This window comes from Archocentrus centrarchus, chromosome 20 (genome assembly GCF_007364275.1).
Source record: "Archocentrus centrarchus isolate MPI-CPG fArcCen1 chromosome 20, fArcCen1, whole genome shotgun sequence".
Classification (NCBI taxonomy): domain Eukaryota; kingdom Metazoa; phylum Chordata; class Actinopteri; order Cichliformes; family Cichlidae; genus Archocentrus; species Archocentrus centrarchus.
In genome coordinates this window covers 859,578-884,933 of record NC_044365.1, presented here as the reverse complement: position 1 = coordinate 884,933, position 25,356 = coordinate 859,578, and the positions used below count along the sequence as shown (strand labels likewise).

At 46.1% G+C, this 25,356-nt stretch overlaps 2 protein-coding genes across 4 annotated transcripts in view; one reads left to right on the top strand and one right to left on the bottom strand.

The window, feature by feature from the left end:
* Positions 1-12,229, top strand: part of LOC115799121 (aspartyl/asparaginyl beta-hydroxylase) — a 43,968-nt gene extending 31,739 nt beyond the window's left edge. For all 3 annotated transcript variants that reach the window (XM_030756112.1, XM_030756111.1, XM_030756110.1), the window contains 12 exons: positions 4,094-4,135; positions 4,217-4,302; positions 5,407-5,493; positions 5,565-5,715; positions 6,248-6,384; positions 6,491-6,589; positions 7,497-7,586; positions 8,574-8,711; positions 8,794-8,929; positions 9,195-9,286; positions 9,778-9,911; positions 11,131-12,229. In XM_030756112.1, coding sequence (XP_030611972.1) covers positions 4,094-4,135; positions 4,217-4,302; positions 5,407-5,493; positions 5,565-5,715; positions 6,248-6,384; positions 6,491-6,589; positions 7,497-7,586; positions 8,574-8,711; positions 8,794-8,929; positions 9,195-9,286; positions 9,778-9,911; positions 11,131-11,281 — 1,343 coding nt within the window. In that variant the 3' untranslated portion in view covers positions 11,282-12,229. The remainder of the gene's footprint in view (positions 1-4,093; positions 4,136-4,216; positions 4,303-5,406; positions 5,494-5,564; positions 5,716-6,247; positions 6,385-6,490; positions 6,590-7,496; positions 7,587-8,573; positions 8,712-8,793; positions 8,930-9,194; positions 9,287-9,777; positions 9,912-11,130) is intronic.
* Positions 12,230-12,356: 127 nt separating this feature from the next.
* Positions 12,357-24,002, bottom strand: LOC115799250 (clavesin-1-like). The gene is made up of 8 exons (XM_030756303.1): positions 23,732-24,002; positions 20,895-21,601; positions 18,667-18,837; positions 18,331-18,449; positions 16,369-16,543; positions 16,181-16,291; positions 15,801-16,027; positions 12,357-14,165 (listed from the first exon to the last, which is right to left on the bottom strand). Exons 2-8 carry the CDS (start codon positions 20,994-20,996, stop codon positions 14,087-14,089), a joined length of 984 nt encoding a protein of 327 aa, XP_030612163.1. The 5' UTR covers positions 20,997-21,601; positions 23,732-24,002; the 3' UTR covers positions 12,357-14,086.
* Positions 24,003-25,356: the final 1,354 nt, after the last annotated feature.

The window sequence follows — 25,356 nt, the reverse complement described above, 5'->3', positions numbered from 1 at the left end:
GAACTCCTTTTTCTGTCCAAGAGCCATGTCTCCAGAATCTCTGGCTCTCACACTCGGTCGTCTGATGGAGCCAGATGGACCCCATGACCTCTGAAAGAGGAGGTCAGAGAGCTGCAACGATTCGTCAACATAATCGATGATGTCGACTACAAAAATGAGGAATGAAGATTGAAGAAAAATGAAGATTTTAATGTTGACGCATCATATTCTAAAACCATGTCGGTGATTTTGTAACTGCAATACACTACAGGACAATATGGGGGCAGTATTGCCTCCATTGTCTGCCAATAACAACAATACCAACGAAGAAGAACATAACGTGAACAACATAACGCTGGTGAAGCAAAAATAAAGCTGAATGCAGAGCAGAGCTTTCCTTCCACGGCAGCATCACTGCAATGCTGAGCGTTTAAAACGCCGGCACCCTGGAGCTGTGACGTCAGCTCTGGATGGGTACGTTAGTGCGTCGTAGATACCTGTTAATGTTTGTACAGTAATGTTTCTGTTAGTTTACCTGTCGGAAACAAGCTCAAGAATCAAGAAGACTTTATTGTCATATATATGTAAACATATAATGAAAACATATAATGAAATTTGCGTTCCAGAACACCCATCCAAGAGAAATACAAAAAACAGAAGCAAACAGGGCGGACAGGTGTCTGAGGTCGTGCAGCCGTTGCCGGCGCTACCTTTATCAGTCCCAGAAAAGGATACAACACACATCATAGGGTAGTTAGGTTAAAAAAGAGTCATCTGGTTCAGTGTTCGACATGAGCACCATACCAGGGTCCAACAAAACCACCTTAGCAAAGCATATTTGCACATTTAAAGCTAGGATAGCAATATGGTCGGGGAAGGGAGGGGGCAGGAGGGGATGCAGACGGAGACGAAAGGGTCAGGGCATTGTGGAGCCAGATGCCAGCTCCTAGCCAAAACAGTTCGCTGATAGTGATGGAAGTTCATCAGCGGCCGAGGTACACCAGATCCAGCTTCACAAATCACAGAGAGGGCCGAGGGGGAGAGCGACCGTCACACACAGCCCTGGAGAGACATGATTGCCAGCCCAAGGTCGGCTAAGGAGCCGAATCCCTGATTGTTTTTGGAACAGGCTGCTTGTTTTTTTTCCAAAAGCCTTCAGTCTCACTGGGGAACCATTCAGTAAATCCAATATTCCAAATTCGTTAGTTACTCTCCTCACCGTGCAGAACCGAACCTTATCTCCAGATCAAACCCCTCTCGCCTGCGAGCACGTTCTCAGCTGGGCTACTCGCCCGCTTTACGGCTCAGGTCCTCCAGGCTTTGAGTCTGAGTTTGTACGGCCCTGCACAGCCCATCCACCTGGGTCTGCAGCCTCTGCAGATGTCGAACTGCTGCCCAGATTTTCTTGATTTCCTGGTAAATCAGGTATCCTCCGAGCCCAAACAGAAGAGATACCCCTACCACATAGCCGAATGTGTAGACGTTTTCCACGTCTTCAACCTCGAGGGCTGAGAAGCACACAGGTCTCCACGAGCTCCAAGAATCGATGACGTATCCAACCGGATCTGTTCCACTCGGACACGCAGGCTCCCCTTTCCCCAATCTCATAGTGGAAAAAATTCGATCAATGGTGTTTAGGGCCCAGTTTGCCAGATCCATGTTGCTCTCAATCTTATTCTTATTCGGACAGTGTGTAAGAGACGCTCTCACAGCAAGCAGCAAGCAGGAGAGATGGGGAGGGCAGGGAGAGAGGTAGAATGCGACGTCTCCGTCAAGAGCATTCTATCTCTCATGGATGATGTTTGCTAAGCGCCACCATTTCAGTGATGTTAGCTAACGAGTGAAGGACAATAGTCCTTCAGACAGAATCACAGACATAGGTAACCCTTTAACACCGGGCGATCGCTGCTGAAGCGCCCGTTACTTGCCCTCAATAGCGGTGAACAGCTGATTAAGACGTGGCGTATCAGCTCGGAGTCAGGTGATCAAAGGAACGTTGATCAGCTGGCTTATTACCGTAACTCCGCAACCATTTGTCCTATCGAAAAAATGCAAACGGTTCCTGAAAGCCCAGAAATTTCACATCACAGCCATATAGGGGTATTACGGTATTTGCTGCCAGAAGTCCGCGAACAGCGGCACTTTTGAAGTATGTTGTGCCACGGGGGAAACATTCGGTGTCAAAGGGAGACAGGACGATAGTCTTTCACTCGTTTACTTTACTTTGATGTTGAGGTGAAACAGCACCTTTGAGAGAGCGAGGTCTAAACCCTGTTAAACTGTCGTAAGTTTGAAATCTCATCCTGCTTCACATGTCTGGGTCCAAACATCTGAAGTAGGGATGCGGCAATCCAATATTCAGTATCGGCATTGGTCCTATCCTGACCTCAATTACTGTATCGGATATATCGAATCGAATAAAAAATGCAATCAGATCCATTAAATAGCGTTTCGCTCACATTAGCTGCATTACAGTTCTCTGTCGTCGTCTTCTTGTTGTGGGTCTGCGGTTGACCAAACCAGCTTAGAGCTGCATTACCGCCACCTACTGGACTGCAGTGGATCAGGAGTTAGAAAAAGTTCTCGGTCGCTGTGACGGATTCCCTTTAACACTGAGTGGATCATCGCTGACATGTTTTTCCGCCTCCACCGCTCTCTGCGTGTTTGTGCTCGCTGTGCTGAGAATTTCAGCTGTTATTTTTTCTCTACTTCAGCTCCCAGAACAGATCACTATAACCATGGTTTGCTAGTGAGCGCCGCTATTAGCACTAATGATCATTCTGTACCGGAAGGACCCCTTCTCTGTCACAATATTATTGATACTTTAATCCCTGATTAGTGACTAAATATAGACCTGCAGTAGAAACGGATTTAGGAGAATGCTTGTGAATATAAAGCATTACAAGATTACGCTCACACAGCCCCCAGTTTTTCAACATAAACACTGATAACACAACAATAGCAATCAGCTGATTTACCTGCAGTCTGTCTGCACAAGTGCAAAGAGGTGGAGCTGGTGAGCTCAGGTGGAGCGGAAGGAAGCTTTTCCCCTGTAACCTCCATTAAACCTTTACTGGGAAACAAGTATTTCTTATCCAGTTACAAGGGAAATCGATGGAATAATCAATAGAATATCCATCCATCCATTCACTTTCGCTTATCCTGTTCAGGGTCGCGGGGGGCTGGAGCCTATCCCAGCTGACATAGGGCGAGAGGCAGGGTACACCCTGTACAGGTCGCCAGCCTGTCGCAGGGCCAACACAGAGAGACAGACAACATCCACACTCACATTCACACCTATGGACAATTTAGAGTTTCCAATTAACCTAACCCCATTAACTGCATGTCTTTAGACTGTAGGAGGAAACCGGAGTACCCGGAGAAAACCCACACAGACACAGTGAGAACATAATTGAGTACTAAAATAATCGATAGTTGCAGCCCTAATGAAATTTCCAACATACCATAAGCCAATGCATCACCTTCTCACATAGGAGCAACAGGATTCAGGTGATAGAGCGATTGTTGTAAGTAAAGTTCATTTATTTAGTGCTTTACACAGACAAAAAGTCACAAAGTGCTGTACAACAATTAAAACACAATATCAAACAAACAGATAAAACACCATGTTAAAGCATATTAACATTAACATATTAAAAGAAAAAGAATAAAGTCCACAGAAAGCTGGTTAAACAGAAAAGTTTTCAGCTGTTTTTTAAAAGATGTCACAGAGTCAGCTAAATGGAGCTGGAGTGTAAACAGCTCCAGAGCTTTGGTGCCACTGCCTGAAAATCTCTGTCCCCCTGGTTCTTAGTCTTGTACGTGGGACAACTAAAAGATTTTGATTTTGTTGTGTGAGAGACTGTTGACTTATATAAAATGTATCCAGGCATTTGAAAACAATTGTTTAAAAAAAAAAAAAAAATCGAATTTGTGTTGTTGTCGGCAGATATCCAAATGTAAAATATCGGTATCGGTATCAGACATTAAAAAAGTAGTATCTTGCCATCCCTAGTCTGAATCAGCCATTTCTTTGCTGTGATGCCACGAAGCTGAACTCTAACATGTCTGTGATTGTGTCTGTGATTGTGTCTGTGATTGTGTCTGCTTGCAGGAATGGTGGAGAAGCAGGCCGAGGAGAAGCTCAAAGAAAAAGGTACAAACGGATTAGATTCAGTTTCCTGTGTTTCATTTCTCTGCTGTTTTATCATCACCTCTTTTTCTCTCTTTTCTCCAGCAAAGAAGAAAAAACCAAAATTACTGAACAAGTTTGATAAAACCATCAAAGCAGAAATCGATGCTGCAGAGAAGCTTCGCAAGAAGGTACGAAAAACAACAAAATAACACCTGTGTGTGTTCCTGCAGCATCTACACACGAGAACCTGCGGCGCTCACAGCGGTTACTTCAGGATCATCGCCAGAAACACAAAGCACATTTCAGCACGTTTCAGCTCTCCTTTGATCTTCTTGGCAGTTTGAAGCCAAATGAAACAAACTGCAGGCACCTCTGAGAGAACGACCTGTGATTTTCTCCTTCTAAACTCTGAAGTTATTATAAGCTCCAAACACTCTTCATTATTCAGCCTCATAGGTTGAAGCCTGTGAGCTTTGTCCTGACTCCAACACACAACAGTACCAAACTAGTTTAGAAATAATGCTGTCATTATATCACACAGATGGTGCTGTGATCCACAGTGAGAGTAGGGAGCAGGTGGAGGAGAGCCTGCAGAGGTGGAGGTATGAAAGTAGAAATGAGACCAAATCCATGTGTGTGGATGAGAGTGAAACTGCGAAGAGCAGAGGGAGTGAAGGTGGAGTTTAAATACCTGGAGTCAACTATCCAACCAATAGGTGGTGCATGAGAGATTTGAAGGAGAGGGTGCAGCAGGTGGAGTTAAGCATCAGGGGTGACCTGTGACGAAAGGAGATCAGCCAGAGTGAAAGGGAAGGTTTAAAGATGGCAGTGAGACCTGCTGTTATGGGACAACATCAGAGGGACAGCTCAGAGTCAGAGAGGCTGAGATGGTTTGGGAGGGTGGAGATACTGGAGCTTCAGGCAGGAGGAGAAGAGGAAGACCTCAGAGGAGGTTCACAGAGGAGGACATGCAGAGGGTTGGAGTGACAGTACCCCTGCAGCCACTCTGAGTCCCGCCGGTCTGTGCAGATGAGTGAAATTAAAGAAAGAGCCAGTTTCAGTTCAGCCAGCTGCAGATCAAACATCTGTTTGCATCCATGCTGACATCAGGTCATGTGATTCACAGGCAGCAACACACATGTTAAAATGATTCATGTTTGTACAGTTTTGAAATGAGCAGTGATAAATAAAGGATCACTCGCTGATACGGTAACAAAAAAGCCCCTCTGAGACCACATATTTAAACCTGTTGAGTTTGTGATGTAATCAGCTTGTCCCTCCCTCTCTGTCAGGGGAAGGTGGAGGAGGCGCTGAAGGCGTTTGAGAGTCTGGTGCAGCAGTACCCGCAGAGCCCCCGCGCCCGCTACGGGAAAGCACAGGTACCCCGTCAGTTACAGCGAGCTGCTACTGCGTCAGACACACAACAGCAGTAACACGTTTCTGTGTGCAGGCGGAGGATGACATGGCCGAGAAGCTGCGCAGTAACGACATGCTGCAGAGAGCCATCAACACCTACAGAGAGGCCGCTGAGCTTCCTGACGCGACCTCCGACCTCCTGAGAACAACGCTGAAGAGGCGAGCTGAGAGGCAGCAGTTCCTGGGTAACACACAACAATAATGCAACACAAATTTATTAAAAAGATAGGTGCCTGTTAGCAAGCACCAGTGCACCCCTGTATCAGATACTACGCATTTATTTACCAGAGAGTATTAGGAAGAAGCTTTGTGGCCAGTATGGGCACCAGGCTCTAACCAGCTGAGCTAACCAGCCGCAGTCCTGTGTGTTTGACAGTATAATAGAGACACTGGTCACAAAGACATGAGGAGGGCGCTAACGAGCTAAATGAGGGACACTGATGGACACAATTGTGTTCCATGAGTAAGGACCTAATCTTTAAACCTTAGATCTCAGGCTTCATTATTCCTCAGAGTGTTCCTGAACATAAGCTAAACTTGACAGGGACCATAAATATATCTCTTAGTTTAATTCTCAGTTTTTATTTCACCCATTTTCACTAAAAGTCCACATCGTTAGTCCACGCTCTTTGGTTAGCACCAGTGTTAGCACCATGCTGTAACCTGAGCTAAACCACCACACAAACATTTTACACTTTCCTGATTTCCTCTTCCCAGGTCGGATGAGAGGTTCTCTGGCAACTCTGGAAAGGCTGGTTCAGATCTTTCCCGAAGACATCAGTCTGAAGAATGACCTGGGTGTTGCCCATCTGTTGCTAGGCGACAACAAGGGGGCCAAGAAGATCTACGAAGAGGTGCGTGAGCGGCAGTAACTTTAACAAACACACAGATCCTTTCAGGTGTTCTCTGCCTGTACAGGTCTGTGATTGGCTCTCTGTCCTCTGTGCCCTGCCCCCTTAGGTTCTGGCAGTCGTGCCCAGTGACGGCTTCGCTAAAGTTCACTACGGCTTCATCCTGAAGTCGGAAAATAAGATCGCAGAGAGCATACCATACCTGAGGGTAAGCACACACGTTTTCATGTTTGTAGGTACATGTGGGGACCTTCAGGTTGTGCTTTCACCTGCGTTACAGAGACTGCGTTACAGAGGGTCAAAGAACCCAAATTTCCTATATGAAATATTAAAAATCAGGACAAAAAGGTTTCCTGTACTGAATCAGTAGATCTAGCCAGTTTTTCTGATTTCAATTCAATTTTCAATTCAATTTTATTTATATAGCGCCAAATCACAACAACCTGTCGCCTCAAGGCGCTTTGTATTGTGGGTAAAGACCCTACAATAATACAGAGAAAACCCAACAGTCAAAACGACCCCCTATGAGCAGCACTTGGTGACAGTGGAAAGGAAAAACTCCCTTTAACAGGAAGAAACCTCCATCAGAACCAGGCTCAGGGAGGGGGGGTCATCTGCTGAGGGGGGAGAGAAAGACATGCTGTGGAAGAGAGCCAGAGATTAATATCAATTAATGATTAAATGCAGAGTGGAGTATAAACAAAGTAAATAAGGTGAATGAAATGAAACAGTGCATTATGGGAACCCCCCAGCAGCCTAGGCCTATAGCAGCATAACTAAGGGAGGGTTCAGGGTCACCTGATCCAGCCCTAACTATAAGCTTGATCAAAAAGGAAAGTTTTACGTTAATTTCCTGTTCCAAAGTCAGATATTCGTGCTAAACATGAGCAAACTTTAAAATGAGGTGTGTTCCAATAATCCCTGTGAGCTGATCTAAACACTGAGTTAGGAAATGATATCCTAAATATGGCCATCTACGGTTCAGGAGTCCCAACCACCTATTTTGAACTGTGAATCATTTAAAGTTGCAATAGTACTCAAAGAGTAAAACTATGGAGCCGGGAATGAGCAGAATGGGAACGTCACTGTCACATTTTCCCTTTCTGTCTCCCCAGGAGGGTTTGGAGTCAGGTGAGCCGGGAACAGACGACGGGCGCTTTTATTTCCACCTGGGAGACGCTCTGCAGAGGGTCGGAGACAACAGCGTGAGTAACGCCTACCTTTGGGATGTTTCGCTCACAACAGGCCCTCTATGGGCTTGTTACACTTAAAATAGTCAAAGGGGACATCACATCCAGTCGTGCAGTTCTCAGTTTTTGTAGCCTCGTGTTGGAGCTGCTGCGCTGGGTTTAAGATACGAGTGTCGCTTTTTAACCACTAATTTAATGATAAATCTGTGCAGAAGCTCTGAGATTATACGGAGGGAGATCCTGCAGCGGTTTGGAACAGTGAAACTTTCTGCAAAGATCGCAGCATTTTCTTTGCTTCGTTCTCCTCTACTAGCACTAATGTGAAGGTTTAGTCTGAGTGGCGACACCTGTTGCTCAGGAGAATACTGCAGCTGGTGCTCACACATTCAGCGCAGGTGTAAATGATACTGAGCTGGGCCAATGTCACCGCTTGCATCCAAAGTGACCAATGTGGCAACTACAGCAGACTCCCAACATTACAGTCCTGCAGTTTCACCTGCTGGCCAGAAGGTGGTGCTAAGGACAGTCTGAGCGCCTTCATAGATAATCTCAAGTAAACTTGATTTCACCAACTTTATGGCCACAATATTAAACACATTAATGAGTGCTGAATGGTGATCTGAGCCATATCTTTAGAGCTTTATATAATCTATATAATGGTGCAGCTCTTATTACCGCTGCAGATACTCCCCCCCCCCCATTTGGTTTAATGAAAGAGTTTCTCATGTATGCTGTAAGCATTTCTTATATTCTGACAGCAACTAAGGAGATCACACAAAGTTTGGTTTTTATTGAAACTGTACTGTGTGGCTTTGCTCTGAAATCTGTGTTGCCTGTATGGGGCTCAAACCTGTGACCTTGGCATTATTAGCACTATGCTCTAACCAGCTGAGCTAACATGGTACGCGGTGGAAAAATGAAACCCTGGATTCTGCTGTCTAACTGCCACTCTTTAGTCCAGTGTGAGTGTTACCTTAAAGAACCCACCGTCTCTGTCTGCAGGCGTACCACTGGTATGAACTGGGTCACAAACGCGGCCACTTTGCATCAGTGTGGCAGCGCTCGCTCTACAACGTGGACGGCCTGAAGGCTCAGCCCTGGTGGACGGCCAAAGAGACTGGATACACGGACCTGGTGAAGGTGTGCTGTTGCACTGTGCAAACATTCACATGTACAATTTAGAGGTTTTTAGCACAGAATAATTTCTGTGTGGTGTATTCAGATGTTGGAGAGGAACTGGAGGACCATCAGGGATGAGGCTCTGGCCGTAATGGACCAAAACACCGGACACTTCGTACCTGAGGAGGAAAACCTCAGGGAGAAAGGAGTCTGGGGCCAGTATACGCTTTGGCAACAAGGTACACAGGAAATTAGATATTTTATAATCAGTTCAGGGGTTTTCCTGCCTCAGAATCAAACTCATTAGCATCACACAGTGAAGGCAGTGAGTTTGTCTATCTGACTGAAATCTTTACATTTGCTGCTTACTTCACACCATTAGCACCATGAAATGACTCTGGGGCACCAGAGTGCTTTCGTGATTTAGTTTCTCAGATGTGACTCAAAGCTGTTTTTCTGTGTCTTCACTTCATGAAATCATAATTTCTTTCTGTGTGCATTCAGGGAGAAAAGTTGGAAACGCCTGTCAGGGCGTCCTGAAAACCTGCTCGCTGCTGGAGAGATTCCCTGAAGCTACAGGCTGCAAGCGAGGACAGGTACAGAAAACATGGTTATTCCTGCTGTTACGATGGACGTATTAACATGGCTGTCTATGGGGACTGGCTCACTGTGGGGGCCTCAAGCAGTCAGTAGAGGCACTGCAGTTCTTTAGAGGTGTTTAGAATTACATTTGTAAACAGCAGGGGGCGATAGTAATGCAACAACCAGCAGGCAAAAACGAACCAAAAACAGGTGAATTCTGGCACTGTTGGCTTGCCATAGAGGTACTTTTGGCCCCGTAGTCACAGAAATCGTTTCTGCTGCAGAGGAAGGAAAAGATGGGGTTCTCCTTCGGCTCTGAGGATGAGGAGTCTCTGTGGAGGTGATGCAGCTGTGATGGAGAGGGTGATGTTACAGTTAGGATAAAAACTGCGGTGCAGATTAATCTGATCTTTCACAGCTGGAAGTATCGCGGCGTTTTACAATCGGGGTGACTCGGAGTGTTTAATCCGCTCGCCCTCTGACCGCCCTTCCTGTCTCCGTGCAGATTAAGTTCTCCGTGATGCAGCCCGGCACTCACGTGTGGCCTCACACCGGACCGACCAACTGCCGGCTGAGGATGCACCTCGGCCTCGTCATCCCCAAACACGGCTGCAAGATCCGCTGCACCAACGACACCCGGTACGCCGCTCACCTTCATCCCCTTCATCCTCCTCATCGACCTCTTTCCCCTCATCATATATTCCTTCTGTCCTCATTTTGTCTCCTATCATTCTTTCCTTTTCTTATTTCCTCTCACTGTCTTCGTGCCCTGTTTCCTCTCCTTGTCTTCTTTTCTCAACTTTCCTTGTGTTTGAATGTTTCCTCTCATCACACATATAACCTTGTCTCCTTTCCTTGTTTGTGGCCATATCTTACACCCCTCTTTGTTTCCTTTGCTTATCTTGTTTCCTCCATCCTTGTTTTGTTTGCTTTTATGTTTACTCTTTTTCTCTTCTTTATTGTTTCCTTCTTTGTCTCATTTTCTGTCATCGGTTTACTTCTTCTCCTTGTCTCCTCTCCTTCCTTCTTCTCACTGGTCCCCAGGTCTCCTCTGCTTCCTTGTTTTTTCTCATTGCCTTGTTTCTTCTTCTCCTATAAGCATGTCTCCTCTGCTCCTCTCCTCGTTTCCTCTGATCCTATAACCTGGTTAATCTCCTTGTTTCCAGTACTTGTCTCCTTTCTTCATACTGTTTCCTTGTTTCTGTTCTTTTAAAGAATCTTGCATCCTTTTGCTGTTTCCTTTCCTTGTGTTGTCACCTTTGCACCTTTCTTCCTCTTCTTACCCTGTCTCCTCTCCTGCTTCCTTCTTTGTACCCTGTCTCCTCTCCTGCTTCCTTCTTCTTGACCTGTCTCCTCTCCTGCTTCCTTCTTCTTGCCCCGTCTCCTCTCCTGCTTCCTTCTTCTTGACCTGTCTCCTCTCCTGCTTCCTTCTTCTTGACCTGTCTCCTCTCCTGCTTCCTTCTTATTGCTTTGTCTCCTCTCCTGCTTCCTTCTTCTTGCCTTGTCTCCTCTCCTGCTTCCTTCTTCTTACCCTGTCTCCTCTCCTGCTTCCTTCTTCTTGCCCCGTCTCCTCTCCTGCTTCCTTCTTCTTGACCCGTCTCCTCTCCTGCTTCCTTCTTCTTGCCCCGTCTCCTCTCCTGCTTCCTTCTTCTTGCCCCGTCTCCTCTCCTGCTTCCTTCTTCTTGACCTGTCTCCTCTCCTGCTTCCTTCTTCTTGCCTTGTCTCCTCTCCTGCTTCCTTATTCTTGCCCCGTCTCCTCTCCTGCTTCCTTCTTTGTACCCTGTCTCCTCTGCTGGTCTCTTATTTCCTCTCTTCTTTATAACCTCGTCTAAACTCTTCTTCGTGTCCTTCTCTGCAGGGAGTGGGAGGAGGGTAAAGTCCTCATCTTCGACGACTCCTTCGAGCACGAGGTCTGGCAGGAAGCCGACAGTTACCGCCTCATCTTCATCGTGGACGTGTGGCACCCGGAGCTCACGCAGTACCAGCGGCAGACTCTGAGCCCGATTTAGACCCGATACAGGCGGGCGGCGAATCACGGGAGAGGACTTTTTCTTCTTCTGTGGTTGAAAGAGCTGCGAACAGCCTGAGTCCGAGCGGACGGGCTGACGTGTGATTTTGCTCGTGTGTGGATAAACTACTAAAAGGCTGTCGAAGGATCAGACATCAGCCTGAAGGATTTCGGGGTCGTACTACTGACTGGCATCAAACTGAACTCATGCGGTACTCGTTACAGCCGAATGTTTCGCCTTCAGACTGAAACAGAGTTTTCTGTGTTTTGGAGGTAAATGAAAGTTAAAACACTAAAACATCCGTCGGGTGGATGAAAGCAGCGCAGCAACAGCGAGAAACCAGAAGCCTGAGCTTCAGCTCGACCGCGGTGCAGTTTTCATCCAGGCGGGTTTTCATTTCTCTTTCATCACTTTTGCACAATAACAAGGTCACGCGGGGTCAGAAAAGATGATTTATATTTGTATTAAAATAAAAAAGAAAGAGGTGTCTCCTAGTGTTTCTTCTGATGATGATGATGATGTGTCTAACGCAGCCCGTGGTGGAAGTGGGACGAGCCGCGCTCACACCGTTTCCTCGCGGTTCTGCTGTGGTTGATGATCTGGCCTCACATGTGCGTCTCGCTCTCTTTCACGCACACACATGTGGGTCTGTGCTCAGCAGAGTTCATGATTTCCTGAACACTTTACTCATTTAACGAGGTGATTTTTACAGTTTACGTTAATGTCAAAGGTCATCTTCTGAAGCTGAACTCTGCTCCGTGGAGGGCGGAGCCCAGAGGAAGAGGATCCCTGAGGTCAGTTTCACAGCAGTGATGCTGCGACCTCTGTGACGAACGGTTTACTGCGTTATGTTTGCCGGGTCATCATCAGCGGTTACTGTGGACGTGATCGATTTTGTGGTGAACTTTTCACAATAAAATTTCACGCTGCCATAAAAACGTCCAAAAAGCACGAGTCAGTGTTCCCTTCAAAATAAAGGTCCCACTGTCAGAATAAAGCTCGCTGTGAGCAGAGTTGGTGTAAATGTTTACTTCTTTACATTCATTGAAAGGAAATACATTACATTGGAGTCGAGTTTAGCCCTGATGATGAATCATACACACTGCAAAGATCTGAGAAAGTCGCCTCTGCTTTTACAAACAGAAACGATCCACCTGCACCTTTAATCTGAAAGCTGCAGGAAGTGATTTCAGAGATCTCAGGATGACATTTTAGCCCAGTGAGTCACTTTTTTGCAGTGCAATAATACTAACAACAACAAGAGTAACAATAATAATAATATACAATCTTCAAATACATTAGAAAACAACAATCTTTTCCTTCACTGCAGGAGAGGTTAAAGGTGAGTTTGGCATCCTGTGGTCTCTTCATAGCAAAATCATTCTCCATGCACGTAATCCAGTGCCTTTATTTTGAAGTTCCTGTGCAGCGTGGGTGCAGAAAGGTGAAACTGATCTACCAAAGTGACGTTTCTTCAGGCCGTCCTCGATGTTTCCCGCCTGCACCTCCTTCTGCTGGAGTCCAACTTTTCGTTCATGTTCAGATAAAAAGCAGAAAAACTGAACGTTTGTTTCACATTCAGACGTCTGAAGGTTTCACCAAACACAGAGCGACACGTTTGCATGTAATTACGCTGCAGTTTGTCCCGTCAGGAAGCTGAGGGCGCTCTGCTCAGCTAACGTGATTATTATTTAACTCACGCTGCAGCCAGACGTCCACGAACGGCATTTAAATTTGTCGGCCTTAAAGCTGCTTTAACTGTATTTTGGCCACTGGGGGGCAGCAGAGCACCCCTTAAATTTGTTACCCAAACGTTTTCATGAATTTGGGCTGCTGTGTGTGTCCATGCGACAAAATGAATTTACTCTCTTCAGAGGGAAACTCTTCATTCGTCCTGGGAGCCTTTTCTCTGATTCAGGTGATAGAAAATACTAACTGTGGCATTCTCAGAGTTTTTCAGATTTATGACATGAGCTGTGTTTAACAATAAATGTAATAAGTAGAGTATAAAAATAGTTTGTGTACTGAATAAAGTAATACTCATTAGGTGGATTTATAAAGTGTCCACAAACGGCTCTGTTCACCCATATTTGGTGTTTTTGTCTCTCAGATCAGGAACAGTAAACACTGATGTGAAATTTTAATGCTGTTTCTGGTCTCTTATAATTTAGTCTATGAAACACTAAAGTGTCAGATATGAAGCCCGGAGTCATGACTCGTTACATCCAAACACACAAACGCAATGCAGCCGGACTCACACAGCAGTTCGACGAGGATTGGGGCGAGTAAACGAGGTCATCGTTGTGAGACTGTCGTCTGTGTTTAGATGAATCCTCTGAAACGCTTCTTAATCTGGACTCGAGTCTAACGTCGCTCAGGGCGCAGCTTTAAATAAAGTTTCAGCACATTTGATCCTGTTTGAGTCACCGAACCATCATCAGTCAGGTCTGTGTGTGTGTGTGTGAGTGAGTGTGTGGCTGCTGTTTGTTGTTGTGAACATCAGGACAGATGCTGCTGGCTGGAGAGAGGCTCAGCTGTGAGGCATTACACGGCTCAGAGACAGGTCAGAGTGTGTGTGTGTGTCTGTGTGTGTGTCTGTGTGTGTGTCTGTGTGTGTGTGTGTGTGCTGTTCAGGAAGTTCAGATCAACAGGACGAAAGGACACGAGTTCAAACCATCAGCTTAATCCACAGCTGGTGCTGAGAGTGTGTTGAAGTGGATGTTGTGCATGTTTGTGATGCTAGCATGTACACTCAGTGTGTGTGTGTGTGTGTGTGTGTGTGCGTGTGTGCGTGTGTGTGTGTGTTCAATCCAGGGCCAGTAGCGGCGTGCTGGTCTCTCTGTCCGTCTGTCGCAGGGTTCCTGGTTCCACCGCCGACTGAGACCTGAAACATAAACGGTCTCAGCAGCTGATCGTCCTGCAGGCTGTTCAGTTTTATCACAACTACATAAAATACACACATATACAGTTTATACATGCAGTGCTGTAGAAACAAAGTATCTCCTGATTTCTTTGGTTTTTGCATATTTGTCACGCTAACGTTCAAACTAATGTTAATATCAAAGATGACCTGAGTAAATCCACAAACACAGGTTTAAATGATGGTTTCATTTATTAAGGGTACAAAGCTCTGCAGCCCTGCCCCCCCTCTGTGAAACTGCCCCCTCATTAATCATCAATGAGCTGATTAATTTCAGCCTCACTCAGGCCGGATCACCGCAGACCTGCTGAATCAGGAACTCTGACAAAGTGAAGCTCAAAGATCTCAGAACGCAGCACATCATCCACGATCTACAGAAGGAACAGAGTCAGGAACATCTTCCAGTCTGAAAGGCTCACAGAGACCTCTCTGAGGCTCTGCGTTCATCACACAAGAACCCAGAACAACATCTGAGGAACTGCAGGCCTCACGTAGCTCCCTGAAGGTCAGAGTTCATGATTCAAGCTCCAAGGAGAAAACCACTGCCGACCAACAAGAACTCAAAGGCTCAGCTCACATCTGCCAGCAAACATCTGGATGATTTCTGACACGTCTTTGCTGCTTCCAGGAATTCTACCAGGAAATCCTGAAGGACAACATCCACCCATCAGTTCATGCCCTGAGGCTCAAGAGCACTCAGGTTATTCAGCAGGACAGTGATCTGAACCTGAGCAGCAGCTCCACCTCTGGATGGATCAAAAACAAAACAAAGGTTTTGGAGCGGCCGAGTCAAAGTCCAGACTGGGATCAGACTGAGACCTTTGACCTTAAACGGGCCGTTCATGCTGGAACAAAGTTCCTCCACAGTGATGAGAAAGACTGACTGCCAGCTCTCCCAAACCCCTGAGTGCAGGAGCTGCAGCAGCTTTTAGATTTCAAACCTCTCGACATCCACCAGGTTACTGCTCACTGCTCAGGCTTTGGGAACGTGGTGCGCCGCGTCTCACCAGGTTATTTATAGCCCCGCCCCTTAGTGTTTGTCAGAGATCTGCTCACCTTCCCTTGTGTGCTTCCTGTTGGTTTCAGGTTGGGAGTTTATTGCCCTTTTGGGTTTGGTCCTAATCCTGCTGACCACCACAGTGTGTGGCTGAAACAAAAACTCTATGTCATCATCAGTGACCCCAATCCTGACCCTACTCTAACCATCACAATGTCATTTTAGTCTTTGGGCCATTGGTGAACAAAGAAATAATCACTCTAATAGACACGCATCAAAATCTATTCATCTTTATTGCAGAAGAAGGTTGCAGAGGGGTGGAGCCTATATGATAAAAGGTGCCCCGTGGACAGGTGACCACTCCAACGCAGCGCTGACAGAAGGTGACACGCATGCTCACGGCCAATTAGAGCCACCATTTAACCTTTGGACTGCAGGAGGTCCCAGCCCAGGATCTGACACATCACACCTGGTTTATTTCAACCAGGTGTGATTCCTTTTAATCTAATGTGGCTGAATCTCCAAAAAAGAGGCGGAGCCACAACGGAGGCATTATAAGAAATTCAATCTTTAACTCCACCTGCTCCTTCACTCATCCTCACCTCTTCATCATGTCTTTGTCTCCTCCTCCTCCTCCACAGTTCTCCCTGACATGCAGGGCATCGTAGGTGAGCGTGTACTCGGTCTCGTCGTTGTAGTCGGGTCCCAGCAGCGTTCGCGCCCAGATGCCCATATCGTACGGCGGCAGCGTCCCACCAAACTCGGACGGCAAACACTCGGGATGGATGAGCTGGTGGAGCGAGTTCAGGTTGTTACCGTGGAGGAAGATCTGAGGAGAGGGAGCAAAGATGAGACGTTAACCTCTTAGCATCTACCAGCCCATTGGCCACTCATCTAGGGTCAGGGTCAGGTTAGGGTCAGGGACAGGTTAACAGCCACCTATCATTTTCTGTTTGGAACAAGGACCGGAACATTTATTTACCCTTTTCCTGGTCTTGTCTTTGAGGAACGGCTTGATGATGGTGTACATGGCGTGAATGTACCAGGGCTGATTCACAAAGTGGATTCCTCCAAACCGAGCAGGGAAACTGTCCTGAGGAACAGAGAGCAGAGAAGGACCTTTCACCTCATTCAGTGTGAAGCTTACAGAGAGAAGAGGATGAGGTCTACCTGAAGGCCTTCTATGGCCAGTTTGAGGATGTTGGGCGTGAGCTTGGAGGCCTGTTTGAAGGAGAAGTTGCTCCAGTCGATGATGAGGATGAAGCCGTTGATCTGGAGCTCCGGATTTTCTATCAGAACCTCCAGAGAGAGAAGGATCGCCCGCAGGATGTCCGTGAAGGAGTTCCTGTTGGGGGGAGGGCGGGTGTTTATGAGCAGCTGATCGATGGCTGAAGAGAGCGTGACGGCGCTTTAACCACAGCTCTGCGTTTTAGATCAGTCAGCACTGAAGTGACTCATGGCTCTTTGTGTTTTCAGTCAGTGCAGTGATGGATGAGTGTGTGTGGGCGTGCACGTCGATCACTGTGAGCGCGTCGTGTCCTCACTTTGATTTACAGGCTGAAATCCTTCGAGAAGCGCCGTCAGGTAGCGGAGCTTTTATTTTGAAAACCACTACCTGATAGACTGTGGGTGTGAGCTCTTTCAGTGTTTGCACCGTCCAGCCTTTCAGAAACTCTGGATTTCAGACGCAGCCTTCAGCTCAGGGTTGAAGCTGTGCTCACAGTTTCATTTTGTATGCTGGAGTTTTCACCTTGTAAATCATTTCAAAATGCACTGAATGTAAAACCCTTACAGTATTAGAGAGAAGCCCAAACCACTCGATTTACTGAACATTTGATACAGAGGTAAACGTCCTTTAAGCTGTAGGTGACAGATGGTTGCTACCTGGTCACATGTCATCAGTATCCTGCCCTCTCATTGGTGGTTGCTTCAAATGTTCCCATTGAAGTTAAATTTCCCGCCCACTTTTTTTTCCACTCGTAGTCACTTGAAGTCATTAAAAGTGCTTTGAGGCGTCTTTGTTGTGATTCGGTGCAATATAAATAAAACTGAAGTGAACTGAGATGAATTCTCTGGTCACCACGTTGCTGTGAACAGCTTCCTGTATGGGCGGAGCTTTAAACGTCTCCACTGACCTTCAAATCCACACAAACACCCGGGTCTGAATCATCAGGCTGATGAATTCAATTCAGCTTTATTTATATAGCACCAAATCACAACAGTCGCCTCAAGGTGCTTTGTATTGTGGGTAAAGACCCTCCAATAATACAGAGAAAACCCAACAGTCTAAACGACCCCCTATGAGCAGCACTTGGTGACAGCGGGAAGGAAAAACTCCCTTTAACAGGAAGAAACCTGCAGCATAACCAGGCTCAGGGAGGGGCCTGCACTGACCTCAGCTGCTACTTTAACTCAGAGGCACTGTCAATGAAGTTGTTGCTATGGCAACATTTCACTAATGAATAAAAAGTTGAATTTCAAATTCGCAGCAGTTCATCTAAAAACAGTAAGTTAGCGTTTCTGCTTCAGGACGTGCTGCCAGTGTTTAATATTTCAGGCTGGTTATGGTTTAACTGGTTAACTTGGTTCATCTTCACTGCAGATGCTGGTTAATTTCAGCCATCGTGGACTCTCTGCTGCACCATCAGAAGAGAAGAGAAGTGCTGGAAATGTTTAGCATTAAAATCTTTCTGTTTGTTCAATGAGATTCCACAAATACAGACAGATGGAAAACCTGCAGAAGATAATTGGAAAATAACGGTTTTGGTTTTCTATGAAGGGTTTTGCTTTGGTCAGCGGGACGAGGTGAGTTCAGGGAAACTGGGATAAAACCAGCGGAAATTTCAGGAGCTTTTCAAGAGCCGCTGATCTGTTTGGAGATGAACGAGATTAAAACAAACCCACCAGAAATTCAGCCTGACTCTACAGCTGGTTGGATAAATTAATCCAGGCCTACAGTTACGGCACCCCGCTGTGTGCACCTGGATCACAGGGTCCAGATTACTCATGGATTCTCTGAAAGCACTCAGATAAACAAGACTTTTACAGAATCAGTGTAGGCTCGGTTGTCGTTTCACAGACTGAATAAATGTTCGAGTCGTCCTCATTATAAAGATAAATGTGTGTGTTTACCTGCTCTGGTCCCAGTTGGAAGCAAACAGGATGAGGATTTTCCGCCCATGCTGGTCCGGAGTCTCCAGCACGCCCGGGAACCCGTCCATCAACGCTCGCTTAATGCCCGGATCATCCACCTGATAAACGTGTGCACATGTTAAAGGAGTCCAGTATCAGTGTTTCACTACACAAAGTACACATCTTATAGTGTACTCTGCACATCAAACTACAGACCAACCTTCCAATTAGTAGTGACCTGCTCTACCTCCTGAGCCACAACCACCCCAGAACATACCGGATACCCCTGTAAAAGCTGGCTGTGATGTTCCTAAGACACTAACTGCAGACACAGACCTTGAAGCTCTGGAACATGTCGAGGTTCTGCTGTCTGAACTGGAAGTACTGGGCCAGCAGTCTGAAGGTTTCCACCTGGTCGAACTTCCTGGCTCGGAGGAAGCGAAGGATGAAGTCGTCGTCCGTTCGCAGGAAACCGATGTCGGGCCTGGTCACGATCATGTCTCGAACCTTTAATGAGCACACAGACAAACTTTTAATAAAAGTGTAATGCAGACTCATCCTCACAAAGTCTCAAATTTCAGTCATGAATCTGTCCCTTTTTTCATGTCCTCTTTAGACTCAGAAGCATTTAAAGGACCCTTACAACGATGAAGCTGCTTCCCTCCAAATGAGCCACTAAGCAAAATTTAAAGAGATTAAATCTGATGTTTCCAAACATCAGCTAATTTTATGTGAGTAATAGTAACTTGTGTGAAGATAAGCTGATGGTGCTGATTCTCCGGCCTGCAGAGGAAGCTAAAGGAAAAGATCAGCAGAGCCAACAATGATCCAGCTGTTTGTATCAGCAGAAACATCTGCAGACTGACAGCAGTCACACCACTGAAGAAGAAGCTATCAGCAGAGGAAGTGATGATCACCTTACAGGTAGTGATGAGAAAATTAAGCTTTTGTGAAGCACTGAACCAACTGAACTCGAATTGTTTCGAAAATAGGTTCATTACTCGAAGCTTCAATTATAGCGCCCTCTCCTGGAAAAGTGCAATGCTTTCATCTACACACCTGCACGCACACGCTCACACACCTCAATGATCTGAAGCATCTTTGCATTGTTTGAGGCGCACACGTTATGACCAAATATCATGATATCAGGTTCTATTACAAACAAAGATGGATGAATGTGTGTGTTGTGTTATTGAGCAGAGTGCTGGGAAAACATAACTGGCTGTGCTTGTGTAACTACCGCTTTAGTGTTAATCTTGATACGACAGCGTCCGTCATCACGTTGAAAGGACGAGCCAGCAAAGGTTGTCTTTAATTCATAGCTCAGCAGTAACTGATGGTCATAACAACACTAAAACTGTGAGTATGAACCTGCTGACTGTCTCGCTCTCGCTCCTTCACTCGTAACCAGTGAATCATCTGAACCAGTCAGCTGATTCAGTCCGAGAACGAAGCAGTCGCTGCTTCAGACGTCATATGTCACGTGATTTTTTTCTCTCTGAAGCAAGCTTCGAAGCAGTGGTTCTCTGGAGTTGGAAGCCCAGGGTTCGAAGCACGTATTGAAGCTTCGGTTTCACACTCTATCACTACTCACAGGTAACAGCACAGGCTTCATTACCTGTGGTTGGTAGAAGGTTACACTGCACACAGCTCGGTGAATGTATCAGAGACCGACTGATTCCTCAGCAGTAGTTTAGCTTCAGTCCCCAAAATGTTACCAATGGAAGTTTCTTTGGCTTCCTCTGGTGTTCCCTTGTGTGTTGGTGTCAGGTCTGTGTGTGATGGGCTTCTCTCTGTTTTTAGTGACAGATTTTGTTTCCTGTGTGTTGCTTTCAGTTTTGCTGCTTCAGGTCTGTTTCAGCTGTGTTCAGTTTCTCAGGTGTCTCCACTCTGCCCTGATTACCCTTCTGTGTTATACTGTAGCTGCTGTGTCCCTGTGCCTGCTAACCTGCTAACCTGCTAACCTGCTCCTGCTCTGTTGGAGTCTGCTGTTTGGCTCCTTTTCCTGAAACTCAGTCCCCTGGGAATTGTGTCTTTCCTGACCTGTTGGTGAGCGGCTGCTGGAAGTTGCTGACGGTCAACAGGTGAAATTGTCCGAAAGAGGGTTTTGAACTCAAAACCTCCCTCTGATTGCTTTCTTTGCTAGCAGATTGCTGCGGTTGCCGGTGATTTTTATGACTTGTCTGCAAACACTTGCCAACTGACACTCAGAAAAGTGTAACTGCAAACAGAGTCGTGTCTTCCACACAAACTCCAGACAACCATGGAAATCTCCTGGTGACCAAAGCAATCGCAGCAAGGTTTCCTCTTTGTGACCAGTTTAACCCACCAACAGCCAGCAACCTCATTCAACCACCTGCCCGTGGTCTCCGGGTGTGACTGAGGCCTATTGGAGGACAGACCTGCCATAACTTCCACTCTGCTCAGTTTGTATATTCATGGCGCTGGGAGCTGAATTTTAGGATAACCTCATGAAGGGGAGCCAGCTTGGAGACCCAGAAAGCTTTTAGCTGTACAGGAAGTGCTCTGAAGCCGTGAGACAGGTGTGCGGTGCAGCCGTCTACCTGCTGGATGTCCTGGTGCAGCGTGTCCGGGTTCTCGTTCAGCTCGAGCCGAGCTTTCTCCGTCGTCTCTGAGCTCAGGCCGGCGTGTAGGTGAGACATCATGGATCTGGATCAACTCCCGATGTCCTAAATGGTTTATCCACCTTCTGACGAAGTGTCCAAGCTTCCTTTATTCCAACCTCTGGAACTCAAAGTCCAATAAAGACCTGCGGGGTGGTTTGATTGGCCCTTTTATGGTAACACAATCGTATTTGCTGTCTGTGTTTGTGGCGTCTTTGAGTTCAGATTTCACACCTGCCAAAGGGACCGAGTGAGGAGCAGTTTGATCCTTTTTCTGAGCAGGAAACAATCGTGGCTGTCTTGTGTGCGTCGTACAATCCACCGCCGCAGCTCATCGACCGACAGTCGCTGTTTTCGCTTACATCGTCGGTTCTCAGGAAGATGAAAGTCTTCAAAATCCTCTGAACTTCGGACGGAAAAAGAAAGTCAGCTTTCGGTTTTTGCTGCTGAGTTTCTATCCTCGTTGTCCTAATCCTCCTCCCACTCAGCTCCTTGTCTCCTCCTGCTCTCCATCGTTGCTCTTTCAGCTTTCATCCAGTGCGAATCTCTGCTGCGTCATGGTGAAGCCGTTTGGCGGTGAAGGTTGTGCTGCTCTGCGCTCAGCTGGGTATCGAAGAACACTCAGAGCTCAGTTGGACCTCCTCAGCCTGGGAGAGGAGACAGATGAAGAGGGACGGGTCATGAAACTGACTTTAAAGTCATCAAAGAGTGAAGGCACTGAACAAGATGTTTCTACTGCACCTGTTACAAACACACGGGTCAGTATTCCTAAACTAGAGTTTTATTGACAATGCATCAGTTAAATGGTATCAAATACAATCTCAGCATCAGCTCTGCATCTGAGGAGCCTTAAACCTGCATGTCTTCTGGTGGCCAGCAGAGGGCGACTCCTGCGGCTGTAGAAAGACTTTTGGTCCTATAGACATCCATAAGATAACATCCTCTCTTCTCTCCTCGCTCTCTGAAAACACTTTCCCGATGAGTTTATGAAACACCAGTTTCAGATCACGCTGAATAAATCTTTTTGAATTATGGTCACTACAGTCAGGAAGGAGGCTCACGCTCAGTGCCTAAAGACAGTCAGGGTTCAGATTACTGTGAACTCATCAGCTAAGATCCCATAATTCTCTTTATCTTTAGTTTATGAAACAAGAAAAGACGTCAGAGAATCAGGATTCAGGCTCGGCTCCAGGCTCCTGAATAAGACGAGCCTTTAAGCAGATGAAGCCACAGAGAAACCCTCTCTGACCGAGCGTGTGGCTCTCAAACTGAAACTAAAACGTGTGGTTCACAGCGCGAGCAGCCGTCTGGTTTCACCGTCCTGCTTAATAAGACTGATCTGGAGTTCTTTGCTGTTTCAGAGTTTAAGCTTTTTGGTTGTTCTGGTTGAATTTTCTCTTTATTCATACGATAGTTTTTCATTCTGTGATATTGTTTCTGTGGTGATTTTAGTGCTGTCTGTGTCATCAGTCCACTCTCCAGCTTCCAGTATCATCATCTGGGTCCTCTCCACAATAATCTCCACACTTACCAGCAAACATTGGGGCCCACACGGCCCACTGTGGGCCCACTGTGGGCCCCAATGTTTGCTGGGTACATTTATAGGAGCTCCTGCTGTCCTGTAATCAGTAAAAATATCCGTTACATTTATTATTGCAACAATAAAAATCAGCTTCACTCCAGATTCATCCCTGACGTGGAGCTGCTCAGGATCACCTGCTCACATGATGCTGATGGTCCTGATGGTCTGCTCCGCCCACCACAGAGCCCAGTCGCACCTGCCCTCAGGTTTAAAGTACCAGAGGTACAAAAGTTCCTTCTGTCTGACCAAAGGGTCAAATCCAGCTCAGATGTGAGAGCCAGATTTGACCCTTTGAAACGTGGGATTATCCAGGATGTGCTGGAAGGCTTTAAATTAATTTCATGTGTTAAATTAATCAGACGTCTGCATCACGTCGGTGTCACAGCAGGAACCCAAACCCTGACCAAAGGAACGTTTGTTTATCTAAAAATCCAGATTTTTCACCACAGACGAGCCAATAAAATAAATCAGAGTTTATACTGAAACATCTGCACAATTTTCTGTTTCCCTGCATGAGTTTATGATCTCAGTCCTTCTGACTGACCCCAGGTCAGATATGTTTACTTACTGTTTTTATCTTTGAATTTCAGAGCTGATTTTTGTGTACATTCATTAGTAGTTTATTGCAGTTTCCTTCTTTCTGTTGGTGCATTTTAGCATCTATTTTGAATATTTTCATGCTTCTTACTTCCTGTATCACAGACTCCACTCCCCCAATGCAGTTTTTGTGCTAATTTATTAAAATTTTTATTTGTTCATTTTAATGTTGCTTCCCTCTGTCTTTGTTTGTATTTTTTATTACATTTTATTTACTGTCTCCACGTTAGTTTTTTTTTATATGTATTTTCTCTGTCTTAATTTTTTACTTCCTATGGGCCAAACATCTGCGCCTTATTTCTAATTTCACGGAGGGGGTCGCTGCCCGCAGATGACCCCTGTGCATTGGCCTGTAGACCCCCACCCCCACCGCTCCACCCGCCGTCTCCATCTGCCGCCACATTAATTGTGTCAGACTGTGCGTGAAACAGCGGGAGCTGCAACATCTGCAGGAGCCGAGCTGGCGGCTCAAAGTGACCCTGAGGATGTGCGGGCTGCAGGCGTCCTCCTGCAGGCGTCCTCCTGCAGGTGTCCTCCTGCAGGAGTCCTCCTGAGCACCCTCCGCCCACCGCTCCTCCTTAGAAATGAGATTACTCACAGTGCGGAGAGCCGCTACCCGCCCGCTGCTGCTGCTTCAATCCCGGCCGTCCCGACTGGCCCGACGGCCCTCCGGCGGTGGTGCTGATGCTGGGGACGAAGGAGGCGGAGGCGGCCATGGGACAAAAGAGATCTCCGTTAGAGTCCAACCGGAAACAAGACGAGACGAAATAAAACGACACGAGCGTCCCTGAGAGGAGGAAGCGCGTCCGTCTGCATCATGAGGAGCCGGAGCAGGAGCAGGAGGAGGCGCGTTTCACTCTGTGCTCCCACAGAAGACGTCAGGATGCTCCCGCACCGTCAAGCCTTCATTCACAAACTGCACCACTTCCGGCCAACGCTTTCAAAATAAAACACACACGCAAACTCACGAGGCGCTCAGAAGGTTTCTGATGCCCGGAAACGATTTTTTAGGGAAAAGTTTAACCTTAGACCCTGACCCCGCCCCCTCAGGCATCACCTGACCGGAGGGATTTTCAGCTTTTTTAACTGTTCCGCAAACTTTTGAACAAAAAGGAGCAAAAATAAAGACTGAAACATGAAGAACGGTTTACGAGAGACCCTGCACTGATCTCAGTGGCGCCCCCTGTTGTTCCTGCTGCTCCCTCGCTGTGGACTGAGAGACTCATTTTAATGCTTTAGATATGAGACTGACAGGAGCCGTTTTTACTTTTCTGTATTTTATCACTTTCAGTTAAAACACCTGCACAGCAGGACTGAGCTGTCATGCTCTTAAACTCATATTTTTATAAAGCTAAACAGATGGTTTGTTGACCAGTTAGAAGTTCCATCACAGTGTGTGGAGTTTGTCAGACTCAGGACTCTCAAACACAGAGTTTTACCTAAATGAACTTTAAATATAAGGTGACATAAACTTTTAATCAGCTGTTGAACCTGAGTGCTGCAGATTTTCGCTGCTTTAAAAATATTAAATTTACATTTTTCAAAACGCAAATAAGAAAATCACCACATATTGATAACTGGCTTCAAAGAGCTGTGATCAGAAACGGTGATAAATCTTCTGTTATGAACTAATCATGTTTTATTTTCTCTCCTTTTACTGAGCACGCACGCGCTTTTATTTTGAACCCCAATCCGCCCGCTTCCGGTCTCGTTCACGTAAACAGCCCGTGACTTCACACACCTAAGAAAGCGAAGCGCGTTCGCGAATCAACCTGGACAGATTGTAGGTCGTACGCGCACCCGCACGAGCGCGCGCATGTTCGCAGATGATGAAGGCTTCAAATACGTCATTTTTCTTTTATTTTACACCGGAAATCATCAAAGTTCACTATCACAGATTTCATAAAACACGCTTTAATTTTTACTTAATTTATTTATAAATTAAAATTTTCTGCTTGATTGTTTCCAGTTTATTAATGTTTATTTATTTTTCCTAAAATCACATTTATCTCATCTTTAATATGTGGCTACTTACACATGTGATGATTAAGTTTATTTATTAAAAGTCATAATTTATGGTTTACGTCTACTTTTTATTATAAAGCACTTTGGTATCATTGTGCTTTATAAAATTTACTTATTTTATTTCATTATTTATTTATTTTGTTTATTTCTTGGGCCATAAGTAAATATATTATATTTAATATATTGCCCTCCTCTTCC

What these genes read in the sequence shown, in the direction of transcription:
- LOC115799250 (XM_030756303.1), bottom strand. Translation starts at nt 20,996, where the DNA reads ATGATGTCTCACCTACACGCCGGCCTGAGCTCAGAGACGACGGAGAAA. An exon ending in TGGCCATAGAAGGCCTTCAG is followed by an intron (nt 16,292 to 16,368) that starts GTAGACCTCATC and finishes TCTGTTCCTCAG; the next exon opens with GACAGTTTCCCTGCTCGGTT. An exon ending in AAGACAAGACCAGGAAAAGG is followed by an intron (nt 16,028 to 16,180) that starts GTAAATAAATGT and finishes CCCTCTCCTCAG; the next exon opens with ATCTTCCTCCACGGTAACAA.